This window comes from Hemicordylus capensis, chromosome 5 (assembly GCF_027244095.1).
Source record: "Hemicordylus capensis ecotype Gifberg chromosome 5, rHemCap1.1.pri, whole genome shotgun sequence".
Lineage (NCBI taxonomy): Eukaryota > Metazoa > Chordata > Lepidosauria > Squamata > Cordylidae > Hemicordylus > Hemicordylus capensis.
In genome coordinates, this window is record NC_069661.1 from 240675124 (window position 1) to 240695650 (window position 20527).

The 20527-nt window shown below is 44.3% G+C and overlaps 1 protein-coding gene across 4 annotated transcripts in view; it reads right to left on the reverse strand.

Annotated features, from left to right (window-relative positions):
• EPS8 (epidermal growth factor receptor pathway substrate 8) overlaps positions 1–20527 on the reverse strand; it is a 203459-nt gene that overhangs the window by 38175 nt on the left and 144757 nt on the right. For all 4 annotated transcript variants that reach the window (XM_053257487.1, XM_053257482.1, XM_053257486.1 and 1 more), the window contains exons 7-13: positions 16984–17066; positions 15658–15794; positions 11612–11685; positions 7106–7232; positions 4771–4859; positions 3565–3639; positions 2575–2723 (exon numbers count right to left, since the gene is read on the reverse strand). In XM_053257487.1, coding sequence (XP_053113462.1) covers positions 2575–2723; positions 3565–3639; positions 4771–4859; positions 7106–7232; positions 11612–11685; positions 15658–15794; positions 16984–17066 — 734 coding nt within the window. The remainder of the gene's footprint in view (positions 1–2574; positions 2724–3564; positions 3640–4770; positions 4860–7105; positions 7233–11611; positions 11686–15657; positions 15795–16983; positions 17067–20527) is intronic.

Below are 20527 nucleotides of genomic sequence, written 5' to 3' on the forward strand. Positions count from 1 at the left end.
CATGAGCTGAGGCCCTTAACACACTGCAACATCGAAACCAGTGCCCCATGGTCTGTATTACTACCTCTTCTTGGAAAAGAACACAATTCCCTGGAAGGCACTTTATGGTTTCTTTTTTGCCGTTTCATTTATGGCCATTGTCAGAAATGAATCAAGGTGACAGATGCCACTGAACCAGCCCTAGGGACAGCCAGAATTAATAGGACACGGTCATATCTTTACTTTTAAGAGTAAAAAAACCCCTGACAGTGCCTTTTTTAGAATTGTCATGTTTGGTGGAAAGCAGCAGAGTGCCGGTGATGCTATAAAACTTGACAGAAAATAGAAGTAGAAGAAGGGGTGTTTTGACATTCTGAGTTTCCCCTAACGTAGTTTATTCAAATTCCTTTTCACCAGTCTTGAAAGGTATTGTTTCAGATTACATTGCTCAATCATTTCCATCAAAAACTCTACAGGAAAAAATGGATGGATGTAGTATGCTAGCTCCTTCACCAAAAACATTGATATTAGGTCCCATGCTGCTGCTCATTTTGTCAAAGGTGTGCTCACAAATCTCTATAAATCTTTTGTATGCTTTAAATGTTAGGCACTAAATGACTCCGTTTTTGAAGCAATGAGAAATGGATGACTGCCACACATTACTGCTGTGACTACTACTTATATACCACTTTTCAACAGAAGTTTTCAAAGTGTTTTACATAGACAAATAATAAATGAATATATTTCCCTGTCCCAAAAGGGTTCACAATCTAAAAAGAAACAAGGTAGACACTAGCAAGACCCACTGGAAGAATGCTGTGCTGGGATTAGATAGGGACAGTTGCTCTCCCCCTGCTTAATTAGTATAAGAGGTCCACCACTTTAAAGGGTGCCTCTTTGCTCAGTCAGCAGGGGTATTGATACACTGATAACCCTGACTGTCCAAAAAGAGGACTCTCAAGAGAATAGGCATTATTCATCACTGTGCTTGCTTCTTCACCTTCTAGGCCAGGGGTGCACAACTATGGCCCTCCAGCTGCTGTGGGACTACAATTCCCATCATCCTTCTCCAGCCACAGGGGCCAATAGTCAGGGATGGGAGTTGTAGTCCAACATCTGCAGGAAAAAGTTGTGCAGCCTTGTTCTAGACCCTCCCTTAACGAATCCAGCCAAGCCTTCCTCCAATCATCCCAATCTTCTCTTACCGACCTCTCCACTAACATCTGAAGGTCAGTCTAAATATGATGCCTTTCCCATAGCGTCTTTGTGGTGATCTTTCCTAAACATCTAGCATGGCTTGCCATATGGCCTTCTTAGTCTGGCTGTTTTCTCATCAGCACAGTATGTCTTCCCCACATAAAGCAGGGGAGAGTCCTTCAAGAGTATCTGCAGAAACAGCTTGCTATAGCAGATTCTGCTAACATGAAGACCTGTCCTGACACTCATAAGAGTAATAAGAAAGCAAGCTCTTATGTCAAACATAAGAAAGCAAGCTCTTATGTCAAACATAAGCTTCGGGGCAGGGATCATGTCACTTCTGTATTATGAGCAAAGCCTTGCATGCTGTCGGCATTAAGTAAACACCACGACTGAGTCTACATTCAAAGAAGAATGAGGTGGGAATGACCGAAGTGGGAATGAGGTGAGCGAATGAGGTGAGCTACAGGTCCAAGGTCATCTCTGTAACGCTCCCCTATGTGAAAAACTCCCTACAAGCAGGACACTAGTACAGCGAGAAGGCTGGACTAGAATCTCTTCCCTTGCAGGGCCGGATTAAGCTAGTGCGGGGCCTGTAGCATATGTTCTAAAGGGGCCCTAAATTTTAAAAAATGCACATAAATATTAAAACATAAATTATTTACTTGCATAGTAAAGCAATTCAATTTTTTCATTTGCTATATTTTGGAGTATGGGAGACCAAGCCACAAACTCACTTACTACAACAGTGAACATTTATATACCGTTTTTCAATCAAAATTCTCAGAGTGGTTTACATAGAAAAATAAAGAGTGGATAGATGATCCTCTGTCTCCAAAGGGCTCACACTCTAACAAGAAAAATGTGGTAGGCACCAGCAACAGCCACTGGGCAGATGCTGTGCTGGGCCTTCTTTTAAAAGGCACATTAGTACAAAAGGGATATTTTATCTAACATGGACCAAATAAAGCAGGTAAAAGTTTTAACTTTAATTCCCAGTTGGGAGCCAGGTGTGCAGGGCCCTCAAAGACCCATAGCAAATGCTACATTTGCTACTACATTAATCCACCATAGTTTCCTTGAGTATTACATTCATTCATCCATTCGATTTATATACCGCCCTTCCAGAATGGCTTAGGGCCATTCAGGGCCATACTTTTCTGCTTTCAGGAAGCTTGCAACATGGGAGACAAATGAAAAGTGCCACCTCTAAGCTAAAGTGGGAGTTAGCCAGTCACAACGAAGACTAAGGAGCCCCTTAATAAAGAGGGGCTCTTGACATAGTTCTTATTTACCAAGGGGCCCGTCAATCTCGGATCATGCAGAACAACAACAAACAAGCTTAATCAAGCTTAATATAATTCAGACCTATAAAAACCAAGGAGAAAGTCCGTTTACCTGGCTTTGGTCCATGCGTCACCTAGAGACACCCACAGCTGTCCTTCCTCACTTGTGATGGTGTAACGCAAGAATTCTATTGTATCTTTTGTTAAGAGCGGGCTGACAACCGAACTAGCAAGTCCTGGACCTCCTGTTGCTTGTACTACCTATGAGAAATGCATTTTTAAAAAGAATAATTTATATAGTAATACTGATAACAGTTAATAACAAAAAGTGGAAATATGACCTGCACCTAAGCAGTCATTCTGAGAGCAGTTTCTCATATACATAGATGCAACTGCAAAAGGCAACACCAGAAAAAAAGTAATGCCTTCTCCTTTAAAATACACATAAATATGGCCTTGATCTTTTTTCAGTTAAAACTGTCCAAAATATCATGCACACGCACTTTGCAATTGCAACATATGCATTTTGTGCTTGGGTAAAGGTAACATGTGCCGTCAAGCCAATTTCGACTCCTGGCACCCACTGCGCCCTGTGGTTTTCTTTGGTTGAATACAGGAGGGCTTTACCATTGCCTCCTCCCATGCAGTATGAGATGATGCCTTTCAGTATCTTCCTATACTGCTGCTGCCCAATATAGTACCAGTGGGGATTTGAATCGGCAACGTTAGTTAAGCATTTCCCAGCTGCATCACTTAAGGTGACTTGTGCTTGGGTACCCAGGTCCAGTTTCAAAGGCTCAGTGTGTACTGAAATATAAATTAGACCTTTGCTTGGGTACCCAGGTCTAATTTATATTTCAATACACACTGAGCCTTTGAAACTGGACAGGCAAGATGTCTGTAAACACACCTTTGGGGGGGGGGGGGTAGTTTGGACAACAGTTTTCATCTTCATGGCTCTAGGACCCTGTATCTACTGCCTATCATAGTAGCTGATGAATTTCTTACTTGATTAGATTTTGAAGTGCTCCCAGATATTAACAGAGCCACTCCAAGGGTGATGTTTTAAACTGAAAGATTTAAACTGAGAGATTCAACTTACCATATTTAATGGTGTAAACAGAAAATGGATCAGTTCAGGTGCGCTCGGATTCTGGATGTGTGACTTTAATTTAGCCTATAGGAGAAAAAAGGAGAGGGGGGGCTCTTGTAATATGGAACAAACATTGCATGCAAAAGTCCTCAGACTCTATACTTGGTTATGAGTTGAAAAGATGGTAGGAAAGTCTCTGCTGAGATCCTACGTCCTGCCGGGCAGGGCAGGACATCAGATCTATTGGAGAAGTTCTTATTTAGACACATTATGCAATGGCTCACTTTGGGCAATCCCACAAAAGATGGTTTGTATGACTGGGAACACAACTTGGGCTTGTAGGCTTTCCTCCAGTCCCCTCTAACCTCTGGCCTTACACGCCAATTCCTTCCTTTATTTTTGGGCTGCTTTGACCATAGTTTGCTGAGATGCCTGAATCAATACGCGATCACTACTCTAACCTTCAAACCACCATTTACAAGCCAACTTCAGTCCATGGTTTGGACATCAGCACTAAGCATAGTTTTCTGCAATATCTGAATCAGTCAAAATACGGTCAGAGAACCTTGGCAATGGAGGAGGGCATTGATGTGTGAGAGGGCGAAAGGGTGCATGAGAGCCTGTGGCTTGTTCTTGAACCCTCACTATAGTCTGCAGCAGCGTTTCTCAACATTGGGTCCCCAGATGTTTTTGGACTTCAACTCCCATAATCCCCAGCCCCAGTGGCCTTTGGTTGGGGATTCTGGGAGCTGAAGTCCAATATCACCTGGGGACCCAACGTTGAGAATCCGTGGTCTGGAGGATTGTATGGTCATGTTGATCTTGAAAAAAATCCATATGTAATAATAGAACAGCCCTGAAAGCAACAGTGATCTGGTTAATAGTGATGGTTTTGAGAGACCTATACATGAAATCCCCAATGAGCTATCAACTCAATGGCTGGCCTTGGCTCAGTTCTTTTCCCTAAAGCAAACACTTCAATCCTATACTCAATCAAGTGAACTCAATAATGCACTTAAACAAGCACAGATAGGCAGAGAGCTACAATCTGCAGGAGGTGGAGTTTATCTAGAAAAAGGTAGGCAAAACTCACATGCCAAAGGGTAATTAGAGGCCTTTTTAGCAGAAGGTAAAATAAAATGATCAGGCTACAAAAAGAGCTTCAATAGGAAAAGAGAAATGCAACCTCCGAGCCTTCTACTTTTAGCTACTTACCAGCAGGTTGAAGCCATGCTTAAATTTTTGCAAACAGTCAACAAATTCATCTGGAGGTGGAGGTTTTGCACGGAGAGTTAAGACACCCTCTGGGTGAAGAAAACACACATAAAACAAAATTACTTTTTGGGATCTCCTAGAGACATTCACAAAGACAGCAAAATGGATCACTAAGGCAGTCCACAAATATAGTGGAATGAGGGGGAAGAAAGGATTACATACAGCTCCAGATGGTGTGTGTGTATGTGTGAGTGGGGCAAAGGGACACCAAGTTTCAATACGTAACAACAACAACAAAAAAACATTGGGCAGGGAAGCATGCTGGACAGATACTAATTATGACCAACCAAAATTCAAACTGGCATCTAAACATGAATTTACTTATGAAAACACTGGAAGCCCACCTTTCAACAAAAAATCTCCCCAAGGCAGCTAATATAGACTACTAAGAACAATATAAAATCATATAAAAACTTAGGATTTAAAAGGGGAGCACTGATTTAGAAGGGCTGCCTGCTTCCTCATGAACCTGCCCAACTCTTGAGAACTTTAACGGCCCTGCCCAGAATGCACCTGGACTATGAGGTGAGGTGGGTGGTGAGATAGTGCCTTTTTGGCTGTGGTGGTGTTACTTTCTGGAGTTTAATTTCTTTACCCATCCATGAGGCTAGGAAACACCACTGCTTTTTAAAAAGTTTTCAATGAGAGAGAGAAAGAGCTGGTCTTGCAGATGGTTGGTTGGTTGGTTGATTGATTGAGTGCCGTCAAGTTGGTGTCAACTCTTGCGACCACATAGATAGATTCTCTCCAAGTCTTCAACTTGGCCTTTAAGGTCTCTCAGTGGTGCATTCACCTGTTGTAAACGAGTCCATCCATCTTGCTGCTGGTCATTCTATTATCCTCTTCCCTTCAACTTTTCCCAGCATTATGGACTTCTCAAGGGAGCTGGGTTTTCGCACAATGTGTCCAAAGTATGATAGTATGAGCCTGGTCATTTGTGCCTCGAGTGAAAATTCTGGATTGATTTCTTCTATGATCCATTGGTTTGTTTTCCTGGCTGTCCATAGTATCCTCAAAAGTCTTCTCCAGCACCAGAGTTCAAAAGTGTCAATACCTTTTCTATCTTGTTTTTCTGAAGTCCAGCTTTTGCATCCAGAGAGTGTCATGGGAAAAACCATTGTCTGAACAATTCTAATCTTTGTAGGTATAGACATGTCACAGCATCTAAATATCCTTTCCAAGGCCTTCAATGCAACCCTACCAAGTGCTAGTCTGTGGCGTATTTCTTGACCGTTGGATCCTTTACTGTTGATGGTCAACCCTAAAAGGCAGAAGCTATCCACCACTTCAAGGTCTTCATTATCAATTCTAAGGCTAACTGTCCCCTTTACTAAGCTAGGTTCAACTTGATTTGCATTTGGATGGGCGACTACATGCAAGCACTGTCTACAGTAAGATATTCCACTTAGGGAATGGGGTCATAGCTCAGTGGCAGAGCATCTGCTAGCATGCAGAAGGTCCCAGGTTCACTCCCTAGCATGTCCAGGAAAGGATGGAAGAGACTCCTGCCTGAAATCTTGGGAGAACCACTGCCAGTCAGAGGTTTGAGCACCGGTTCGCCACCACAGGGAGGGGAATGGCAAGCAGCGAGCAGGAACTTTTAAAAAAGAAGAAAGCAGGTCCTTACCTGCTCTCCACTGCCCCATGCAGCTTCTTGCTGGGGTGGTGCTCATCTGAAGTACCTGCATGTGGTGCCAGCACACAAATAGCCCCTACACATGCACGGATGCCATGTGCATGCTGGCCTCCACTTCTTAAAAGCTTCTGCTCGCCTCTCGCCTCCTCGTGGTACCGAATCAGTGCCCGAACCTTGGGTTCATGCACATCTCTATCAGTGTGGACAATACTTTGCTGTAGCTCAATGGCAGAGCATCTGCTTTGCATGCAAAAGATCTCAGGTTCATCCCTGGCAGCACCTCCAGGTAGGGCTGGGGAAAACTCCTGCCTAAAGCCTTGGAGAGCTGCTACTAGTCAGTGTAGATAATACTAAGCTAGATAGACCAATGGTCTGACTCAATATATGGCAGCTTCCTATGCTCCTATGAAATTTGGTATGTGCTGTTGAAGAGGACTTCTTGACTGCTATTGTCTATTAACTTTACACTGATAATTTTTAGGCTCTTGTTAGCTGACTTGAGAATCTTTGTGACAGAGAGGTGGGATATACAAATTTCAAATAAACACATGAATGACTGAATCAATAAATGAACAACAAATCCCCACAACAGCTAGGGGGGGTTGCAGGAAGCCCATCCAACTGAACAGACTCCCTTACCACCAGGTCCTTTCTTTTTATTCTTCTTGGTTTTCTTCCTCTTTGAAAGCTCAGCAAACGCTTCGGCCGCTTTCTGAAGTTTGGTGACGAAATATTCAATATCATCCAAAATATGGTTCAGAATTTGCTGTGGGGGAAAACAACACCACAGAGTTCAGAAGCATCAGGGGCTGCACTCAAATTGTAGCCCAGTTAGTCATTCGGCAGGTTTCGAAAATGTACAGGAGATGAACAGAACATTCATCCACAGGAAGCAACTTAGGCTAAAATTAATACGCCTGACATTTCCATAGAGCTCCAGCCTGTATTTTCCTCTGTTTTTTAAAAAAATCATTACCATTACAAGCTCTTACCAGGTATAATTTGAGATGATTAAATCCTGGGGCCACTCAAGCGTTAATTCGTTCTGTGAAGTCTTCACGCCTCCCCAAAAACATCTTGTTGGAACATAAATTTGTCTGGGATGCTAGGAAGAGCTTTTTCCACCCCCTTCCCTTGCCAACTTACACTTCAAATGTTGTGCTATTCTCAAGAATTAAAACTATTATTGGTTGACACTCAGGGGTCTTGCCTTGAGGTGTGAAATAAGCTGTTAGAAGCACTTGAAGGAAGTATTTTTAGTGCTCAGCATGTGGAACAAAAAAGAGCCGTGTGTAGGTAAAGGCTCTGTGCAACAACTGAAGAAGTTCTTCAGGGTGCACTTAACCTATATTATACTGGCAAAGTATTGCTCGTATGGTTAAGATGAGGAGTTCTTTCAACATTCTAACCATTCATGTATGGACTCACAACATAATGTTGTAGTACATCTCTGGTGTGCATGTAAGGAGAAGTTGTGCACTGCAAAAGTTTCCCCTCCATTCCCCCAAAGGATTCACACACATACACAGCTGCTTTCATGTTACTTTTTGGTGTGGGAGATCAACTCCCCACACCAAGAGCCTAAATGTGTAAAATTCCTTCCCCCTCCGATGCACACAAAGCGGTGAAATGGCTGATAAGAGATATAAAGAGATTTGACACTTTTCTCCCTTAGAAGCAGAAGAGGTTGACGGTCTTCAGGGAGAATTCTTTGAGCTGAGAAATGCCCCACTCTTTTTGTTTAAGCACTCTTTCCCCGTCTCCTTGCCACTGAGTCCTATTAACTCTGACCACCAGGTTATCTGTTAACTGACCTCTGAGTCTATGAAAATTCTGCTCCATTAAGTTATATTGGGGCAGTTTTGTGAGGTTTTTTTTCCCCCCCTTAGGTTTTTCTCTTCAGATTTTTGTGAAATTGGTATATCTTGTGGCTTATCCCAAGTCTGCCACTACCTCCCTCTTGCTCAGAGGTTCTCTGGTTGTGCATCCATTTCGGAAATAGAAAATAGGCACTAATCTTTCTATTGGCCATAACATCAAAACCATCTGTTAAATCTGCCCGGCCATTTGTAGACATCAACCAGGTGGCATGAGACACCACCCATTCAAATTTGGTGCAGATCTGTTGATAAACGGCTGAGATAACATCAGTTTAAATGTCAACTCTTAAAAAGAAGGGGTTTGAGTACTGGCTGCCTTTTCCCACCACATATAACATACATTTTAACATTTTTGATGCCTCTTTAAAGGGCTTCAGAGATTCAGGTACACACTGAAGAAGTGCCTTCTGCTTGTTTGAAGAGCCTCCATCTAGTATTTTGATTATGATGAACTCTTTTCACGAAGGCCAGGTTTTATTCAAGGGCTGTCTCCACAATAACTTCTACTCTCCTCTCTCCAGGTTGTTCTGCTCTCCTCTATCCAGGAGAGTAGAAGCTAGGGTGGAGACCATCCCCCTCTCTCTTCTTGAAACATACATGGTCCAATTTGCGCATTATGTTCAAAGTACAACGTACACAAATACAGATCTGCACACAGCACAATTATTCACAACTAGCCGGACCGCACAGAGCATCTGTGTGCTCTTTGGGGCTGGCTGTTCCCCCCTCCCTCCTGACCCACTCTCCCTCTCCCTCCCTCCCTCCCCACTCTCTCGCCCCCCTGCCCCCCTCTCCTCCCCCTCCCTCCTTCCCCACTCTATTGCCCCCTACCCCTACCCCTCCCTCCTGCCCCACTCTCTATTGCCCCTACCCCTCCCTCTCCCTCCTGCCCCACTCTCTCTTGCCCTCCCACCCAACTCTCTCTCACTCTCCTTCCCACCCCCCTCTCTCACCCTCCTGCCCCACTCTCTCTTGCCCTCCCCTCCTGCCCCCCCTCTCTCTTGCCCCCCCGCACCCGCACTGAGCATTTTACAGAGGTGCGTGGCCATTTTCGGCTGGACCTCACCGCCGCCACAGGCCCTTCTTACCGGGCAGCCGAAAAGGGCCCCACCGCCGCCGTTCCTCCTCCAGGGAAGTCCCGCCGCCCGTTTCCCTCCCACCCCGGCCTCCAACAGGCGCCTGGCCTCCACGGGCGGGCCCGCTGCCGCCGCTTGGTCAAATGACCGTAACAATAAAGATTTGATTTGATTGTTCTTGGGAATCCCAAGATGCCTGGAAGCTTATCAGGGGTTCCTCAATAAGATCAGTAATGTTAGGCAGACTTCCCAGAGAGACAGCTGACCTACTACTGATCTTCCTCTGCAATATGCTACCTTAAGAGACAACTGGGGCGTGTTACTGAGGCACATTCTCAGTTCATGCACTGTAATGCCGAGATCTCATGGGCTGCCACCTCCACATTACTTGAATGTCTGTACACTTCCCAGAATCCTCTGCATCATACACAGCAGATTCCTTGTGTCAAGTGGGCACAGAAAGTTTTCCCTCAGTTAAAAAGTTGGAAAAACCAATGATCTATTTCAGAGCTGCACAACTTTAACCCTCCAGTGGTTGTTGGACTACCATTCCCATCATCCCAGCCACTGTGGCCAATAGTGAGGGATGATGGGAGCTGTAGTCCAACATCCGCAGGATGATCAACATGACAGAGGTCTATAAAACCATGCATGTTGCAAAGAAAGTTGACAGAGAGAAATTTTCCTCCCTCTTGCATAATCCTAGAACCAGGGGTCATCCCATGAAACTGACTGCCAAGAAATTTAGGACTAAGAAAAGGAAGTATGTTTCCACACAATGCCTAATCAACTTGTGGAATTCTCTGCCACAAGATATGGTGACAGCCAACAACCTGGACAGCTTTAAGAGGGCTTTGGATAAATTAATGAAGGAGAGGTCTATCAACAGCTACTAGTCTGAGGGCTATATGCCACCTCCAGCCTCAGAGGCAAGATGTCTCTGAATGCCAGTTGCAGAGGAGTAACAGCAAGACAGAAGGCATGCCCTCTTGCCTGTTCATTTCCCAGTGGCATCTGGTGGGCCACTGTGTGAAACAGGATGCTGGACTAGATGGGCCTTGTGCCTGATCCAGCAGGGCTGTTCTTGTTGAAGTTGTGCAACCCGGGTCTACAGGGTGGGCCCGATTACCTTGTCCCTACCTTCTCTGCTATTCTATGGTACTACACCACCCTCCACGTCTCCTCCATCCCACTCTTTCTTGTCTTGACGAAAATCCTCAATCCAAACATCTTCTGGATATGAGAGAAAGGAAGACAAATGCCTTGTGGTTGCTAAGCAACCATGTGATGTATTCCTTAACTAGCTCCCAGTTAGGACTGCTTCACTCTTTAAAGCAGCAATTGTCTCAATTGCACATACATTAGTAGACACACAAAATGTGGAAGGCGGATGTGAATCCCTGATCCTGCAGTGGACATACTCCAGGGAGCCTCAGAATAATCCTGATTCCCTAGCATGCACCACAGCAGTATTAGGGACACAAGCGTGTCGTTTTACATCTTAATTACTGGAAATCCCAGTGTTAGTTGAAGCAAATACAAATGTGAAGTGGCTCTTCAGTAACCAAGGGTAAAGGGGTTAGAGATATGGGGCCAGACATTTCCAGGGTAAAATTTTCAAAAACAAAGTATTCTGGAATTTCCCCCCATATTTTAATTTTCCATGGAAAATTTTCCATTTCTAAAAATTCATTGTTTCATTAAATACGTTAGTGACAGTGAACGGATGTGGATACAATATGAGGCAAGCTTTGCACTTTCAAAGCTCTAATTAAATGTTTTTCAGCTGATTTTCAGGTGATTATCCCTAGGAAGTGTGTGTGAGAGAATACATATATGTTTTATTGAATGTAAACAGAAAGGTAATATGGAGGTTTTGTGTAGTTTTTTTTTAAAAAAAACACCTAAATATATTTGCCAAATCAGATTCCAATCTATGTATGACATCAGGAAAACATGTATAGCAAACTTTTCTAAGTAAAAAGATGCAAATTTTATGTTTATCAGAATTTTCTAGAACACCCACATGTCTGAAGGGGTCTTGGTGCCTGTTAACTACCTTCCGGTTACCTTACAGCACTGTAACTAGGCAGTGGATAGGCAGCCCTATGCTGAGCTCACCACTAACATCCAACACTTCATCAGGCCAGAGCAACATGGACCACACACACAATTCCCCTTCCACTTACAACGTCTCTGTCAATCTTGGCTGCCATCATTTCAGCTGTTTCTTCATGCTCATGGAACTGTCGAGGTTTCTCATCTACAACAAGAAGTAAATCAAGTGAATTCCCAATGGAGTAGAGGATGCTACAAGTTTGCAGCATTCAACAACTGCCTTGTACGCAGACTTCACAGTACCAGACTCAGAAGGAATCCCTCTTGATCTGTCGAGGATCATGCATTCTGCACACAACATGCAAACACGTTCCCCAGGAAAGATCGCCTGCCTCCATCTTTATGTCCTTTTCAATGCCTCATCATGAAAGGCTATTTAGGAAAGCCTTTGAGGGAGGCTGATGATCTCTTGGCATCTGTCTGCTTGGTTTTTAGTCTGCAGTTTATTATTGCTGTTGGACAGATTCCATTAGGATGCTAGTTTGTTGTTTTTAGTTACTGATGTTTTTGCTTTATTTTGTTTTCTGAGATTATTGTAAGCCACTTTGAATTATTTTTAAGAAAATAATAACATACACGATTCTTTCATTTAAAACAAAGAAAATAATTTAAGCAATATATTATTTTAAAAAACCACCATCACAGACAATATTTAGCACTATTAATAAAAGAAAAAGCACACAAAACATCAATTTCACTTTAAACTTAAAACGTTTCACATAATAAGTATCCTCCTTAACCACTGTGGCCTAGATTAAGTGGACTTAGAATTGTCAATAAAATTAAAGAATGTTAGGTGAGAGCTATAAATGCCCTTTAGAAAGGTGGGTTCCTTTTCTCAATTTTATTGAGAAGTTGGATAATTGATTTTTTTTAAAAAAAGGAATAAAAATAAAGGCTCATAGGAATGATGCTTCAGCCAACAGTCTAACTGTATGGAACGGTCTTTCAGGTCACAAGTCAGTGGCATAGCAAACCCAGAACTGTGAGTTCTGACCAGCAGTGGCTCACCAAATCTTCAGATGGACTTGCCTATCTGTGTTCCCTGTAAAAGAGATTCCCAGATATGTGGACTACTACTCCCATAATCCCCAGGCAAAGGCCACTGCAGCTAGGGATGAAGGGAGTTGTAGTCAACAATATCTGGGAATCCCCATTACATGGAACGCTGCTGCCTGTGATCCTTTGGATGTGGACTGAATCTGAGGTCTACTACACAAATCATGATCTCGTCAAATAAGTTTATATGGCTTTAGTCCGGACGTTTTATTAGAAATGGGTTTTTCTCATGCAAGACTGATACTAAAGCAGCGGATCTATGACATGGAAATGCAGACTGATCAATCTCTAATCTCCAAAGAAGTTTTTCTGGGATTACAAATGTATAATACTAAACCTGCGAATTACTTGGACAAGATTATGATTACTACAGTGAGGGAAATAAGTATTTGATCCCCTGCTGATTTTGTCCGTTTGCCCTCTGACACAGAAATGACCAGGCTATAATTGGAATGGTAGGTTTATTGTAGCTGTGAGAGACAGAATAACAACAAACAAACCCTCAAAAGCCCAGTGCCCAAAAGTCAGCGATGGATTTGCATTGTAGTGAGGGAAATAAGTATTCGATCCCCTATCAACCAGCAAGATTTCAGGCTCCCAGGTGTCTTTTCACTATATGCAGGTAATGAGCTGAGATGAGGAACACCCTCTGTAAGGGAGTGCTCCTAATCCCAGCTTGTTACAGTACCTGTATAAAAGACACCTGTCCATAGAAGCAAGCAATCACTCAGCTTCCAAACTCACCACCATGCCCAAGACCAAAGAGCTGTTGAAGGATGTCAGGGACAAGGTTGCAGACCTGCACACGGCTGGACTGGGCTACAAGACTATCGCCAAGCAGCTTGGTGAGAAGGTGACTACAGTTGGCACGATAACTCGCAAATGGAAGAAACACAAAATAACTGTCAATCTCCCTCGGTCTGTGGCTCCATGCAAGATCTCACCTCGTGGAGTTGCAATGATCATGAGAACGGTGACAAAGCAGCCCAGAACTACACGGGGGGAACTTGTCAATGATCTCAGGGCAGCTGGAACCATAGTCACCAAGAAAACAATTGGTAACACACTACGCCGTGAAGGACTGAAATCTTGCAGTGCCCGCAAGGTCCCCCTGCTCAAGGCAGCACATGTACAGGCCCATCTGCAGTTTGCCAATGCACATCTGAATGATCCAGAGGAGAACTGGGTGAAAGTGTTGTGGTCAGATGAGACCAAAATCGAGCTCTTTGGCATCAACTCAACTCGCCGTGTGTGGAGGAGGAGGAATGCTGCCTATGAGCCCAAGAACACCATCCCCACCGTCAAACATGGAGGTGGACACATTATGCTTTGGGGGTGTTTTTCTGCTAAGGGGACAGGACACCTTCACCGCATCGAAGGGACGATGGACGGGACCATGTACCGTCAGATCTTGGGTGAGCACCTCCTTCCCTCAGCCAGGGCATTGAGAATGGGTCGTGGATGGGTATTCCAGCATGACAATGACCCAAAACACACAGCCAAGGCAACAAAGGAGTGGCTCAAGAAGAAGCACATGAAGTCCTGGAGTGGCCCAGCCAGTCTCCAGACCTTAATCCCATAGAAAATCTGTGGAGGGAGCTGAAGGTTCGGGTTGCCAAACATCAGCCTCGAAACCTTTCTGACTTGGAGAGGATCTGCAAAGAGGAGTGGGACAACATCCCTCCTGGGTTGTGTGCAAACCTGGTGGCCAACTACAAGAAATGTCTGACCTCTGTGATTGCCAACAAGGGTCTTGCCACCAAGTACTAAGACATCTTTTGTGAAGGGATCGAATACTTATTTCCCTCACTACAATGCAAATCCATCGCTGACTTTTGGGCACTGGGCTTTTGAGGGTTTGTTTGTTGTTATTCTGCCTCTCACAGCTACAATAAACCTACCATTCCAATTATAGCCTGGTCATTTCTGTGTCAGAGGGCAAACGGACAAAATCAGCAGGGGATCAAATACTTATTTCCCTCACTGTAAGTACCGCAGGATGTTCACACTGGTCAGATTTAATGTGCTACCTTCAGCTGAACTAGAAGGTAAATTTAGAGGGATACCTAAAGAGCAGAGACTATGCCCTTGCGGCTCTGGAGAACAGGAGTCTATCTTTCATATTTTACTCTGCTGCCTCTTCTATAGGGATTTTCAATCTCGTTATATTTCCTCATTACTGGCTGATTTCCCAGGACATACAGATGTATTTTACGTCAACTATTTGCTCTCAGATCAGAAGGAGGAAGTAACAATTAGTTGCTAAGTTTTGTGAGGCAGCTAAGAATTCTAGACAACAGATGGTAAACCAGATTATGTAAACTGGAAATTGCTGATTAGGATGAGATAATATTGGATCTCTGTATATATTACTATTATATCATATGTGTATTACTATATATGCTTTAAATTTTGGTCTATGACCATAAATAAACATGACTGACACACAAATCATGTGTTCTACCACCGAACTGGCAAAACTAGTTTGCATTGGGCACAGAGTCATCCCATAAGGAGCTCTGCACCTGAACTCACAGAAGGCCAACTACAGAGTCGATTCACCCATATCTAGCCATGCGTATATGATGAAATTTCGCACGAGTGTAGCATGTGGTAAGCAACATGGCACAGAATTCAACTTCCTGAGAATCTCAGGTTTCACATCTGTTTATTTTAAACACAGAGTCACAAGGTCCCAGGCTTTTGTGTATGCAAAAATAGAGTGGAAGTATTTGGCCTTTGCCAGCTGAAATCTAAGAAACAGGGAAGCAACAAAGATTTGCTTCTTGCCTCATTCCTGACTAAAAAAACATTTACTCGATGAACATAATTTACATCGGAAGCAGGAGAGCAGGAATGCACGTGTGTGCACACCGCCGTGTGTGGAAAGCACACAGCCCTGTCCATAGCCTACCAGGAGGTTTATCACAGACAAAGGCACACCACCACATGTAGCTGACAGCTGCATCCAGCCTGAACCTTGTGTCTGACAGGCCTGTCACAATGCATTGCCAGCCTGCAATTTCCAAGGTGATCCAAAAGTTTCAGCAACACTCACAATCTCCTTGCTCAGTGGCCCAAGCAGACCAGGCGGCTACCCGGCTTCGGACGTCCACCTGCGTAACGGTACCTGGGGGCACAGGAGCTGGTGCTTTTGGAGGGGGAGGAATAGCACTGTCAGCTTTGGAGATCATCCTAGGGAACAGACATAACAAACCAAAACTGAATCGCTGAGAAAACAATGATCTCTTTTCCAACAGGTTTATTAGCAAGAATAAAGATGCTGTTCATTGAAATCTGAGCTACATTGTCAGTGCTCGCTCGCTCTCTGTGGGAAGTACGTAGAAGCTATGAAAGGCAACGCGTCTTGTCAATAAATTATAAATACTGTATGTATCAGAAGAGCAGCCTTTCAAGTGTGCTGAATATTATGCACTTCCATCCTGAAGCAGCATCACAGTCTTCATAAAACAGATGCACATACAAACACAAAAAACATGCAATTGATGTAAAATAAAAATGTATACATTCTCCTATACCTATTTTGAGCAAGAGATGGTATTTTCCCCTCCAGGAAACCAAGGAAATGTGTAGAAATAAGATTAGATATTGCTAAATGTGTAGGGGTGGGGAATGGAAGCCTACAACACACACACATATACACACACACGTCTGGTTTCTTTAAAGAGCTTGAAGCCAATATTGAAAAGGGACCAAGAGCCAACTCATAAATATAACGGTGCAAACAAAAAGCAACTCTTTCCGCTGACGGTGAAACTAGACACAATTCAGTGAAACTCTCATATCTTTAAAAAGGGAGGTGCCCAGGGCAAGGGAATGTATAACATCTCCCTTGGAGACCAGCACTGGTCTGAGAAGGCTGTTGGGGCAGCTCCTCCCACCACCTTCCCAGGGGTATTTAAAGGCCTCCGTGTCTAGGGGTGGGCCAAGGTAAGTGTTGCCTGAGACAAGGTACAAAATGCTGCCTTCCTCCACACCCCTGGTAGGGGCCAGCCCCCTTTCAAAACCAACCCTCACAAGCTTTGAAAGGAATGCAGAAGCCGGGATGAGGGAAGCTTGGCAGCAGCCTCCTCCTCTCTCCTTGTGTTTCATGCCAAGAGGTATCTTGCCACCTTGTTGGCACCCCAATAAATCTGCTGCCTGAGGCACCTGTCTTACCTCCCCTTTCCCACCACCATAGTCCCGATGCACTTCAGCCCCCTGCACCATTCCCATAGCTGGTTTTTAAAAACCAGCTGGTTTATAAAAAAACAGGAGATCCGATCACAGATCCCCAACAATACTCATGTACTTTGGCTTCCAGGGAATACTCAGAGTTACAAACAGTTCTGTAGCCCATTTGCAAACAAGGCTTGAGTCTTACCTGAGTGTTTCGAGTCTTCGCTTTGGCTTCCCCCCTTTGCTGTCACTGATTGCACTTTCAATATCTTCATGGATAAAGTTAGCCTGAGCAGAAGCAAAAGCAGTTAAATAGGGTGCAAAACAGAAAACTTGAGCAGCTTATATATGCTAGGTCTGTACGTGTTCAGAAAATTCATATTCTGATTCGACCTGATCCAAATTTGACAATATTTAATTGGGATTCTATGGGCTCTGGTGATGTCAAATATTGGATTAGATTCAGAATTCAAATCCGAATTTCCACTTAAATTCAGGGTTTTCCCCATAGCATCAATGGGAACAGTTTTTAAATATCACCAAAAAAATCACTGGTTCGTCCTAGAGCCTTGAAAATTTCCACTCGTGGAGAAGGAGGTCAGAGGCCCCTGCAGTGAATTTGGTCAATCCCATGCTTTTGATGAATGTTTGAAATGTTTGTAAAAAATGGCTAAAAGTTGTGAAACCTAACTTGTTTCAAGCCAAAACTTTACAAAAGCTTCTGAAACTGAAGACCCTTCTTGGACCATCAGCATGTGGAGGAAGCAAACAGCCACTGAAAATATGCAGTGCTGTGATGAAGTAGAGCCATGGCTCTCTTCCTGCTAAATATAAGGGAACTTCCTCTTTAAAGGTGCTTCTATGCCCAGTTTGCAGGGGAATCTTGTGGGTAACGAATTCCAGAAATCAGTTATGTCTTATATGAAAAAAGCATTACTATATTTACCCCAATACAAGATGATTTTTAATTTAAGACGAGCCCCTTAAAAATAGAGGTTAAAAGTATTGGTTATACCTATACTACCCAAAAGGAGTACCTTCCTTATTATGTTAGGCTACAGAATCTGGGGTAGGGGTGTGCATGGAACCGGCTGGTCTCGTTTGGTTCAAGTCGAACCTGACTGACCCAGTTCAGTTTTGCACACCCTAGAACCTCCCCCCCGGTCCGGTTCAGTTGGGGGGGGGGTTCACAAATTTTATATTTTATATACACACACACACACACACACACACACGCAGAGAGAGAGAGAGAGAGAGAGAGAGAGAGAGAGAGAGAGAGAGAGAGAGAGAGAGAGAGACTTTTCTCCCGTCCGGGGGAGTTCGTTGGGGCAGCGGGTGGGGGTCCATGGAGGTTTCACCTCCCCCCACCAGCCTTCACTTTAAAAAAAATTAAAAAATGGCCACTGCGAATGCGCAAATGGCCTTTGCACGGCCCTTAGGACCAACAAGAGGAAGTACTTTTTTACACAGTGAATAATTAATCTATGGAAGTCTTTGCCATGGGATGTGCGTGAAACAGAATGCTGGGCCTGATCCGGAAGGGCTGTTCTTATGAAGAGGACTCCCAACTTAAGACGAACCCCTGGTTTCTAACATCAAAGAACTTTTAAAACAAACCTAGTCTTGGATTCAGGTAAATGCAGTGGTTTATGTGCCTTAAATCTACTTCTAATCTTTATTTATTTTTATTTATTTTTACATTTATATCCCACTCTTCCTCCAAGGAGCCCGGAGTGGTGTACTACATACTTGAGTTTCTCCTCACAACACCCCTGTGAAGTAGGTTGGGCTGAGAGAGAAGAGACTGGCCCAGAGTCACCCAGCAAGTATCACGCTGGCTGGTATACACTGCTTGGTACACTACACAATCATTTTCATTGTGACAGTATGAACAAAAAAGGGTGAAAAACCTTCTCTCTCTATCATGCATTATTTTGTAAGCCTCTACCATGTCTCCTTAGTAATCTTTAGTCCTCCTAAATATCATCTGCCCCAGCTCAGAGGAATAAGGAGGTTGCGGAAAGCGTAACATGTGGGTCACAGCGCTTTGCAGCAGGCCATTCTGGGAAGTGAGGCCTGATCCTTTTGCTCACCATCTCCCATTCCCCCCCGCTCAGGGCGACCCTCCGTTGACCAGGGCCTTAAGGCACAGACTCAGTCTGCATCAGCAACCATGTCAATGCCTCTGAAATGTCCAAGTATCCATCATTAGTTTCTCCTGAAGCAGCACGGTCACACCATTAAAAGATGCATGTCACACGGAGCTCAGGTTTGCTTACATGGTAGGTAGCCACCTTCCACGCAGAGTCAATAATATTTATGGGCATTCGATGGCAGGAAGCCAAGCACTGTTCAGGGTTATTGGCATATCAGCAAGAAGTTATCTGCCCACAGCAAAATGTTCCAGGCCAAATAAATGTACAACATCTGCTCTTTTTATATGGTAAGAGACTGATGTTCTAGTATTGGGCAGTGCTTTTCACACTCCTTGGGAAGCCAAAATAGCACACCCCCACACACATGCTCGCCCATGTCTTTACCAGTCAGACAAGAGAGCCATGTTCCAAAAAGGCACTCTGAACTCCAGGGCTTAGTAACCTGCACTGCCCTGCAAAAGCAGGATGTCAAAATAAGTTTCTGATGAATGTGCATTGTCGGTTTCGTTACATTAGAAGGCTGCATCAGTGGCTGGCAAAACTTTCTTCCTGCAGGGAAGAATTTTGCATCAATTAGTCTGCTCAGGAATAGGGATGTGCGAACAGGTTCAACACAGAAGGTGTTCAAGATTGAACCAGTTCGGTTTGACTGTTCGGGGTCAAACCGAACCACCCCCTCTTCAGTCCAACCCTGGACCGAACCACCCCGGGGGGTAGTGAGTTTTTTAAAAAATTATATATTTTTAAAAACTTATCTCCTTTGAGGGAGTTGTCCGTGGTGGTGGGTGGGTGGGTGGTCTGCAGAGGTTCCCCTCCCTTTACTGGCTTCTCTCTCTTTGGCTACTCTTCAGCCTTTCTCCCTAGGTGCGGTGGCCATTCTGGAGGCCACCATGCCTGTGCAATAGGCCTTTGTGTGGCCTAGGTCAAGTCAGGCCACTCAGAGGCCTATTGCAGGCGTGGCAGCCTCCAAAATGGCCACTGGGCCAAGGTGGAAAGGCCGAAGAGCAGCTGATTTATGGCACAAGGGAGGCCAGCAAGGGGAGGGGAAACCTTCGCGGACCCCACACCCCGCCACCGTGGACAACTCCTCAGGAGGGGGTAAGTTTATTTTTATTTAAAAGAACACAAACTCACAAACCCTCCCAGATCGGACCTGGGAAGAGGGAGTTCGAGGGGGTGCCGGACCGAAATGGCCCAGTCTGGTTCGGGGTCCAGTTCTGACTCAAACCAAGCCGGACCCGCTGGTTCTGTGCACACCCCTACTCAGGAACCTCTGAGTAGCTGCCACAGAACACCAGCGAGGCTGGAGGTGGCTTATAGCTACCAGACTAGTAGCTATTGATAGACCTGTCTTCCATGAATTTGTCTAACCCCTTTTAAAGCCATCCAAACTAGTGACCATCACCACATCCCATGGCAGAGAATTCCATAGATTAATTATGTGCTGTGTGGAAAAAGTACTTCCTTACATCAGCCCTAAATTTCCGGGCAATCACTTTCATGGGATGACCCTTGGTTTTAGTGTTGCAAGAGAGGGGAAAAAATTTCTTCCTATTCACTGTGATCGTTAGTCTTGTAAAACACTGGCCTTTA